Here is a 10,406-nt window from a genome sequence, read left to right on the forward strand (position 1 = left end):
GACCTTGCCAAGCCTTACCTTCTTGGTCTGTAAAAAATAAAAACATCTCTACGACTGGTTTAGATAAACCGAGTAAGGCTGACTTAACACGCGCCTGACACATAACCAAGCGCTAACATCATTAAACAATGAGCGAAATTAGTTATCTCAGCAGCTCAGGCACAGCAATGTAGTGTAGATACACCGGGATGAGAACGCATAGTTTGAGTCTTACTCACAGGTCGGTACGAGCCAGGCATTTTAATAGCTGGACCCCGGGTATTATTTTTGTCTCTCACAGCGTGTAGTCAGGCGAAGCTCAAAGCTAAAGGCTTAGCGCTCCCGTTACTTTGGTCTGGGCTCCATGCGGAGCTCGGGGAAGACACTGTCTCCTAGAGGACAAGACACGACAAAACGTGCCAGGCCAAACACGGACTCCCAAGATTCCCTAACGCACGGCGTTTTCAATGCGCGCTTTTCTAAAGCCGGGGAAAACGTCGTAGGCTCAGGGACGAGGTCAAGGCACGGTCTCCCAAACTACGCTCGCACCCCCAGCGAACTAAAACCCAGAAAACGAGGTAGAGCCGCAGAGACTAAGCTGCAAAACTTCGGACGCTACCAGGGCTCTCCCGGACACCGGCGAGCCCAGCGGCCGAGAGCGCAGCAGTTCCTGCGGTACGACAGGGGCGGGGCCGCGGCCGTAAAGCAGCGACCGGAGACCACGTGGGCTCCGAGGCGACCCCGGGCGCCCTTGGAGGGTCTTGGCTGTGCGGGTCATGGCCGGTCCCCTGCAGGGCGGTGGGACAGGGGCCCTGGACCTCCTCCGGGCCCTTCCACGTGTGAGCTTGGCAAACCTAAAGCCGAATCCAGGTTCCAGGAAACCGGTAAATTGCTGGTGGCGGTGCGAGGACGCGCGGGGGAAGGGGCGATGGAAGCGGCCTGTCCCTCGCCATCGTTCTCCCGCACTCTTTGCGGAGGGTGTTGGGATAAACGTAGGGTTGCCGAGCCCTTGTTCTCAACTGCACGGAGAACCCAATTCGTAACACGGTCCCAATTCGTAATAAGGTTCATATGGTAAAGCGTGATTCTGTAATTAGGGCGCAGGGCGTGAAGTCGCAGGAGCCACAAAATGATGGCCTCGTTCAGAGTTGGATTTAAGATGAGCTACTTTCCCGTTAACTTTATTTTCGTGGGAAAGATTTGAATTGATTACGGTAGTTGTCTTTTCTGCAAATCACTGAATACAGCTAGAAAAGCTGTCAGTTGACATACTGTCATTTATTTAACTTTAAAAATATTTTGTTTCCACCCAGCGTGGGGTTGGAACTCACAACCCGGGACTGAGCGCCAACACACTATTATTTAAAGAATCGGTTCGTTTTCACGAAGTGACAGGAAGTTAACTTGGGAAAAAAATCCTTTCTTTACAAATTAAGGTTTAAATAATACACATGGGTAACGATTATGTGTTTACAATTAATTACAAAATAAGTGTTCTTAAATATCGTGTAAACCTTGTTTGTTGTGGATGTTTGATTCTAGGATTTTTTTCATTTCCAGCCTATCCTAGAGTCCTTACCTCCATTCCGTCCTTGGAACTTTTCCTTTGAAACACAATTTGGACTTTGGTTACAAGAATTCACTACATTTACAGAGGCAAGGATGCTAACTTAAAAGCGGAGGTTAGAACAGAGCTTGGCACCTAGCGTTAGCTGTTAGTACTGGTTGATTGGAGAAATGAATGGCGTTTCTTTTCCTTGTAGGAAAGACGGCGAAGAGGTCAGAGAAGAGGTCGAAAATGTGGCAGAGGCCATAAGGGAGAGCGGCAGAGAGGAACCCGGCCCAGACTGGGTTTTGAGGGAGGCCAGACTCCATTTTACATTCGAATCCCAAAATATGGGTTTAATGAAGGTCATAGGTAAGGTTGCTTTGCTTTTTAAAGTAAAAATCCCTAATTTTCACTGACAGTCCCCCCCCCCCCCAAAAAAAAAAAAAAAAAACAATTGCTTGGTAGAAATTTAAATTCACTTTGAGGTAAACTTTTGTTGCTGTTTCTCTGAATCATTTTTGGTAATGAAATTTGGCCTGGATTAGGAGGGAAAAAAAGCCCGGACTTGATGCTCAGACCTGGCAAAGGAGATGGTAATACCAGCTCTTGTGGTTGGTTAGAGGCTTAGCAATAATGTATATAAAAACCTGGGTAGTCACCCAATAAACAACTCCTCTTGTTACTTTGAGCTCCGTTAATGCATAAGTCACATTTGACAAATTTGTTTAAATGAGTGGAGTAAATGCTTAGAGAGGCAAATTGTTTTTAGTGAAATGAAGTTCTGGTTCTGTTTCATTGCCAAAAAGCAAGCGATATTATGTGATTTTGTTGCACTCAGGATGGTTTTATTTTTGTTAAATCATGTAAATCGAGGGAGGAAAATAGAGGACAAAGCTTTGAGTTGATCGGAAGAACTTATGGGAAGAGCCATTTGAGTGTTCCAATTGTTACTTTGTTTTGTAGCTTCAGACGCCAGTATCAGCCTTTGAGTCTGAATAGATTGCAATATCTTATTGATTTGGGTCGAGTGGATCCTACTCAACCTATTGACTTAACTCAGCTTGTCAATGGGAGAGGTGTGACCATCCAGCCACTTAAAAGGGATTATGGTGTCCAGCTGGTGGAGGAGGTAAGTCTGGATGAGATTTGTTGGTGTCACATAGAAGGCTATTTCTGATTACCATATAATCAACACTCTGCCTTTTTAATTTTTATTTCTTTAATTAATTAATTTAAAATTTTTTGAGAGAGCAAGTGAGCGAGGGGAGAGAGAGAGGGAGAGGGAGAGAGAGAGAAACAGAGAGAGTGAGAGTGAGTGAGTGAGTGTGTGCAGAGCCTGGAGCAGGGCTCAAACTTACCCGGAGTGGGGCTTGAGGTCACCTGAAGCCGGGCTCGGACTCACGAACAGTGAGATCATGACCTGAGCTGAAGTCAGCCCAGGTGCCCCAATTTTTCTTTCTTTCTTTTTTTTTAAATGGTTATTTATTTTGAGAGAGAGAGGGCAGGAGAGGGGCAGAGAGAGGGGGAGATGGAATCCCAAGCAGGCCCCCCACTGTCAACGAAGAGCCCGATGCTGGGCTCTTGAACCCATGAACCTCGAGATCACGACCTGAGCTGAAATCAAGAGTTGGACACTTAACTGGCTGAGCCACCCAGGCACCCCCCCCCCCCCCCCCCCCGGCCAACTTTTATTTCTTTTGAGTTACCATATAACCATTACACTGTGTTATACTCAGTTGTAGTTTGAGGAAGTTGGCATGGCCTTTGTCCTTGGTTCTGGGGTGCTCTGCTGTGTATCGATTCAGCTGGCTCTCTCCCTTTGATTCTCTGCTCAAAATGTCATATCTGGGAGATCTTTTCTGACATCCTTTTATAAAAGAATACTCACAACTCCTCCCTCCCCCCCCCCCCCATACTCTTGTCTGCTTTACCCTGTGCAAAGTATTTTTCTTTGAATGTATAAACACCTGACCTTTATTACCAAGTAATGCATTTATTTTTTCATACTCTTCTTCACACTATAATGTAAATTCTATGTCTAAATGTAATGACAAGTACTTTAGTTCATTGCTATATTTTCAGTATTGGAAATACTGGCTCATAATAATTAGTTTTATGGAGACAAGGAATGAATCAAATCCAATTCTTTTTTTTTTTTAATTTCTCATTTTTTCAATATGTATTCATTTTTGAGGGGGGTGGTGAGGGGCAGAGAGAGGGAGACAGAGGATCTGAAGCAGGCTCGGTGCTAACAGCAGGGAGCCTGATGTGGGGTTTGAACTCACGAACTGTGAGATCATGACCTGAGCTGAAGTCAGATGCTCAGTCGACTGAGCCACCCAGGCACCCAGAATCAAATCTAATTCTAACTGCAGCAAAACCTTTTTCTATTTATAGAAATTGGCTAAGAGTTTCATAAACAGTTAAATTTCTTCATTAATACTTTTGTTTCTTGTAGGTCAGTAATACAGCTATGTAAGTAACTTAGTGTCCACTAGAGGGAGGCATGTGCTTATGGAAAAATCTTTCAGGTTCCTTTGAAAAAATGAACCTTGTGGATAAAAGTTTTCCAAATAAAATGATTTGAAAATAAAATACAAAATACTCAGTTAAGCCTCAGTATTCTATCCTGGGTATATAAGGGAATATACATATAAATTAATATGGAAAAATCTGTGACCTTGTTAGCCAATAGACAGCACATTCCAGCAGCTTTCAGGCATGTATCTATATTAACTAGGAAAATAATCCTGAAAACTACACCAGGGCAACAGTTGAGTAAGTACAGTTACAGTCATTTGTAGCTGTAAATTGGTTGACCTTTTCTGGATTTTAGATTTGCAATAAATAATGGTAATAATTAATCCATAGCACAAAATTACCAATTTCAGAATATATGTTTTCAAGGAATAACAAAAAAAGAAACTTAACTGATATAAAGACATTCCTAAAAATAGTATTTATAATACTGAAAACACCAGAATTAACTCTAATGCCCAAGAAAAGGAAATAGTTGGGCAATTTGGAATAGTAATTAAAATTCACAAATAATATGGCAAGACCTTATTTATTTATTTATTTAAATTTGTTTTTGAGAGAGAGACAGAATCTGAAGCAGGCTCCAGGCCCTGAGCTGTAAGCACAGAGCCTGACATGGGACTTAAACTCATGAACTGTGAGATCATGACCTGAGCTGAAGTTGGACACTTAACTGACTGAGCCACCCAGGCGCCCCAAGACCTTATTTTGTTGAGTCAGAGGTGCCATTGATTAATAAAATGCGGACCAGTATCATAGATGGAAAAAAATGTGAGAATATGCATCTTATTTGGTGGAATATTTGTGTCTTACTTGATGGAATGGGTGGAACCTATTTTTTTTAATGTTTATTTATTTTGAGAGAGCGGCAGAGCAAGTGTGAGTGGGGAAGGGACACAGAGGGCGAGAGAGAATCCCAAACCGGTTCTTCACTGACAGAGCAGGGCTCGATCCCACGAACGAGCCCTGGGATCCCGTGATCCCATGTGAGATCATGACCTGAGCCAAAACCAAGAGTCAGACACTTAACTGACTGAACCACCCAGGCATCCCAAAGGAGTGTTTTTGAAGTACATTAAAGCTTCATAATTAATAAAGGGAACTTGATTGGGAGCCAGCCTGATTCAACCACACCAAAATAGCAAAAAAAAATTCTATTACCACAAAATAGTAATACTACCATCTTTTAATTCAGAATTTGTTTTGAAATTAGAGTAAAATGTAGTACAGCCTAATTAAAATGACCAAAACCAGAACTTTAGGAAGTTCAAGTCTACCTTTTTTAGTGTTGATTATTCTAGGGAAAAGTTCTTACTTTTTTTGTCCTTTTAGAGGCTGTGATAAAATCAGTAGTAAAAGCAGAGTGAATCTTTTGTCTAAGAGGCAGCTGATCCCTCCAAGATCAGATATTGTCAGAATTTTAAAAATTAATTAACTAATTAATTAATTTTTTAGGTTTATTTATTTATTGAGAGAGAGATGGGGGCAGAGGGGCAGAGGGGCAGAGAGCATGAGAATCCCAAGCAGGCTCTGCGTTGTTAGCACAGAGCCCGATGTGGAGCTCGAACCCATGAACTGGGAGATCATGACCTGAGCCAAAATCAAGAGTCAGACATTTAGGGGCTCCTGGGTGGCTCAGTCGGTTGAGCATCTGACCTCGGCTCAGGTCATGACCTCATGGCTCGTGAGTTCAAGCCCCGCATCGGGCTCTGTGCTGACAGCTCAGAGCCTGGAGCCTGTTTCCGATTCTGTGTCTCCCTCTCTCTCTCTGCCCCTAACCCACTTGCATTCTGTCTCTGTCTCTCTCAAAAATAAATAAACATTAAAAAAAAAAAAAAAGTCATTTAACTGACTGAGCCACCCAGGTGCTCCAGATTTTTTTTTTTTAAGATTTTATTTTTAATCTACACACAACAGGGGGCTCAGATATAGCCCCAAGAAGAAGAGTTGCATGCTCTACTGACTGAGCCAGCCAGGCACCTCTGTTGTCAGATTTTTATTTTTCCACTGGTTCCAGCCCACTCATCCCATCATTAAAAATTTCTTGGCCTCTTGCTAACTTAGGGATAAAGAAGAGACATTTCTATCCATCTCAGTATGGTAGAATGTTGTGTGTAAGAACACAAATACAGGCGTCACCCTGAGCTGTGGCCCGCACTGCGATGCTGGGCACGTTCCTGGGCCTGTGCTACCACGAGCTGGCCACAACCTGGATTCCCACAGCAGGCATGTGGGGCACTGTGGGCACGGTAGGGCTGGTATGGGCCATGGGCTGCCAGCTGATTCTGGACTGGGTGCCCTATATTAATGGCAAATTTAGGAAGGATGATTAGGTAAACTGACCCTTCTTGGATCCCTCTGGTGTCTGCTGGTGTTGTCTCCTTCCATGTTAGCTCCTGCTGTACCTGGAACAGCCCCCGCCCTCAGGAAAGGCCCCAAGGATATCTACAGCATGACTTAGGACTCCATGTTTGTGAAAATGGCTTTCATGTTTGAATACACACAGCATTAAACCTTGCTCTGAAAAAGAACAAAACAAAACACACGCTGTGACTGGACTCCCTGGGTTAGAATCCTAGCTGTGTGATCTTGACAAGTTGCTCAACCTCTGTGTGCTTTGTGTCCCCATCTATGAAGTTGGTGTAGCAATAATTTTGTCATGGGGTTGTCGGGATTAAACAGTCCACTATTAATGAAATACTGGGGATGGATGCTTGTGTTGCTGTCTACTAAATATGTAGGATGAAAACGTAGTCGTCCTTGCTTACGGAGAATGAAAGTTGGTAAAACAAGATAGCCTAAACAAACGTAAAAGAAATGAATGTTGTTTGGTAGGACCTGGAAGCAGAGGAATTTAGAGTTGGAATTACTGTAACATTGTAGGCATTTTGGAGGAGAAAACACAGTGTAAAAAAACTTGCCATAATTTTATACTCCACTGTTAGCCGAGCTACCTACAAACAGACTTTGCTTTGCCGTGTCACAGGGTGCTGACACCTTTAAGGCGAAAGTTAATATTGAAGTACAGTTGGCTTCAGAACTAGCCATCGCTGCAATCGAAAAAAATGGTGGTGTCGTCACTACGGCCTTCTACGATCCAAGAAGCCTGGGTAAGATGTCCTGCAGTCCCTTTTTCCTCCCTCTTCATCTCCTGCTGGCTGCCGTGTGAGGATTTAAAAGGCCTCATGGCCCCTCTGACTTGTGGTTCGGACACCTCAGTCTTCTGTTTTAGGGTTTCCTGTTCGTGGTGTGGCTTCTAGTATTCCGCAGTCACTGTGTCATGAGCAGGTTTTTTGTTTTTAAACATGGGACTTATATATATGATATTATATACCATGTTTAGAAATTCACTCATTGTTGGTAACCCAGAGGTAACTTTGATTTTCAAGATCCAAATTTTGGAAAGTGAAGTATTTCCATTTGCTTACTTAAGACAAGTCTTTTTAATAATAATAATAATAAAAAATTCTTGGAAGTTCCCATCTTGGTAGTAGTTAAAAATTAATAATCAAAAGAAGGGCACCTGGGTGGCTCAGTCAGTTGAGTGTCTGGCTTCTGCTTGGGTCATGATCTCACAGTTCGTGAGTTCGAGCCCCGCATTGGGTTCTCTGCTATCAGCACAAGAGCCTGCTTCGGATCCTCTGTTCCCCTCTCTCTTTCTGCCCCTCTCCCACTTGCCCTCTTTCTCTGTCTTTCAAAAATAAACATTAAGCACATTAACAATTAAAAACATTAAGCACATTAATAATTAAAATCATATACATATAGCCGCTACTTGTATCTTTTTTATTTAAAACCTTTTCAGACATTCTGTGCAAACCTGTTCCATTCTTTCTGCGTGGACAACCCATTCCCAAACGAATGCTTCCGCCGGAAGCACTGGTACCGTATTATACAGATGCAAAGAATCGTGGTTACCTGGCGGATCCTGCCAAATTTCCTGAAGCAAGACTTGAACTCGCCAAGAAGTATGGCTATATTTTACCTGATATCACTAAAGATGAACTCTTCCAAATGCTTAGTACTCGAAAGGATCCAAGGCAGATTTTCTTTGGTCTTGCTCCTGGATGGGTGGTGAATATGGCAGATAAGAAAATCCTAAAACCTACAGATGAGAGTCTCCTCAAGTATTACAGCTCATGAATTCCTTCCAAGAAAGCAGAGTTGTAAAAGAGTTCTGGAAGAAAAGAGACTGAAACATGTATATTTCTCGTCATCTTTTCTCTAGTTGTAAATTTTCCATGTAGTCCAGTTTCCATTTTTATCTAAAATTAAAATAAAAATGCAGTAAGCAAGGCTGTATAGAGGAACTGAATCTGTGCGGGTTCTTTCTCAGTTAAAGAAACAAACCCCCTGGTTTTCTGCCAAAGGAAGATTATAATTCTTAGGGGAGCGTTCTTTTTTTCATGATCTTTTTGTCCAGGTCTGTGTTATCATTGTTGCAAATCAAAATGAAGGTGCAGCTGGAACGGGATTGATGGGTGGGCCTGTCAAGGCTAAGCTGTTGCTACTGGTTGCCCATCTGAATCAGGGGCCTCAGGAAGCTCTATCCAGTGTCAAGATGGAAAGCTTTCAACTCTGGATTATTAAGATTTGGGATAGGAGTTTAAGATTTAAGGCTAGTGAATAAGTAGTACAATATTTGCTAGCAAAATTGAAATAATTCCAAGCGAATTCATTTTCTCAAGTCATCTGATAAGAGTAGACAATAATGATTAAGCCCTTAGCCTTTTTCTTGAACAAGGTAAGTGTTCTGATATTTTACTTATTTCATAGATAGTGGAGATCTTTGTTTTTCATTCATTTTAAATGATTTTTGAAAAATTGTTCAGTAATTATGTAAGCCATAAAAACAGCTGGTATTGTGAAAATTAAACTCAGTTAATGTAAAAGTTTCAGCAATCTGTAAGCTTATTTAGCTTTCCAAAGTTACGTCGTATCTAAACCATACAGAAACGCAATTTGTCCCGCTGCAATTGAATCTAAATAATTCATGATAATTTTTCCACAGCAAGAATAAAGTGATTCCTGGCTGTCCATTTTCTTAAAATAAAAAAATTAAAAACCTAAATGATGCAATATTTTGTTCACTTGTCTACCTTCTGTATTGCTGACTGAGATTCAGTTTATAAGGTAATTTATGTACCAAGAGTATGTTATTTATTTATTTATTTAAACTTGTTTTATTTTTTATTTTTTTAAATTTGCATCCAAATTAGTTAGCATATAGTGCCACATGATTTCAGGAGTACGTTCCTTAGTGCCCCTTACCCATTTAGCCCATCTCCCCTCCCACAACCCCTCCGGTAACCCTCTGTTTGTTCTCCATTTTTATGAGTCTTTTCTGTTTTGTCCCCCTCCCTGTTTTTATATTATTTTTGTTTCCTTTCCCTTATGTTCATCTGTTTTGTCTCTTAAATTCTTTTTGATTGCTGAGTAATACTCCATTGTGTGTGTGTGTGTGTGTGTGTGTACACACCACATCTTCTTTCTCCATTCATCCATCGATGGACATTTGGGCTCTTTCCATACTTTGGATATTGTCAGTAGCGCTGCTATAAACATGGGGGTGCATGTGCCCCTTCGAAACAGCACACCTGTATCCCGTGGAGAAATGCCTAGTAGTGCAATTGCTGCGTCGTAGGGTAGTTCTAGTTTTAGTTTTTTGAGGAACCTCCATACCGGTTTCCAGAATGGCTGCACCAGCTTGCATTCCCACCAACGATGCAAAAGAGATCCTCTTTCTCCGCATCCTCGCCAACGTCTGTTGTTGCCCGAGTTGTTAATGTGAGCCATTCTGACAGGTGTGAGGTGGTGTCTCATTGTGGTTTCGATTTGTATTTCCCTGATGATGAGTGATGTGGAGCATTTTTTTCATGTGTCGGCCATCTGGATGTCTTCTTTGGAGAAGTGTCTATTCATGTCTTTTGCCCATTTCTTCATTGGATTATTTGCTTTTTTGGGTGTTGAGTTTGACAATTTCTTTGTAGATTTTGGATACTAACCCTTTATCTGATAAATTGTTTGCAAATGTCTCCTCCCATTCTGTCGGTTGCCTTTAGTTTTGCTGATTGTTTCCTTCGCTGTGCAGAAGCTTTTTATTTTGATGAGGTCCCAGTAGTTCATTTTTGCTTTTGTTTCCCTTGCCTCTGGAGACGTGTTGAGTAAGAAGTTGCTGCGGCCAAGATCAAAGAGGTTTTTGCCTGCTTTCTTCTTGAGGATTTTGATGGCTTCCTGTCTTAAATTGAGGTCTTTCATCCATTTTGAGTTTATTTTTGTGTATGGTGTAAGAAAGTGGTCCAGGTTCATTCTTTTGCATGTCGCTGTCCAGTTTTCCCAG

The 10,406-nt window shown here is 41.9% G+C and overlaps 2 protein-coding genes across 2 annotated transcripts; both read left to right on the plus strand.

Annotated features, from left to right (window-relative positions):
- Positions 1 to 665: 665 nt before the first annotated feature.
- MRPL15 (mitochondrial ribosomal protein L15) lies at positions 666 to 9,072 on the plus strand. Its single transcript, XM_007090557.3, has 5 exons — positions 666 to 863; positions 1,743 to 1,897; positions 2,492 to 2,657; positions 7,053 to 7,176; positions 7,872 to 9,072. Exons 1-5 carry the CDS (start codon positions 756 to 758, stop codon positions 8,207 to 8,209), a joined length of 891 nt encoding a protein of 296 aa, XP_007090619.1. The 5' UTR covers positions 666 to 755; the 3' UTR covers positions 8,210 to 9,072.
- LOC102953539 (cytochrome b-c1 complex subunit 10) lies at positions 5,986 to 7,038 on the plus strand. The gene has a single exon (XM_042973441.1). It carries the CDS (start codon positions 6,229 to 6,231, stop codon positions 6,397 to 6,399), a length of 171 nt encoding a protein of 56 aa, XP_042829375.1. The 5' UTR covers positions 5,986 to 6,228; the 3' UTR covers positions 6,400 to 7,038.
- Positions 9,073 to 10,406: the final 1,334 nt, after the last annotated feature.

Source organism: Panthera tigris, chromosome F2 (assembly GCF_018350195.1).
Source record: "Panthera tigris isolate Pti1 chromosome F2, P.tigris_Pti1_mat1.1, whole genome shotgun sequence".
Lineage (NCBI taxonomy): Eukaryota > Metazoa > Chordata > Mammalia > Carnivora > Felidae > Panthera > Panthera tigris.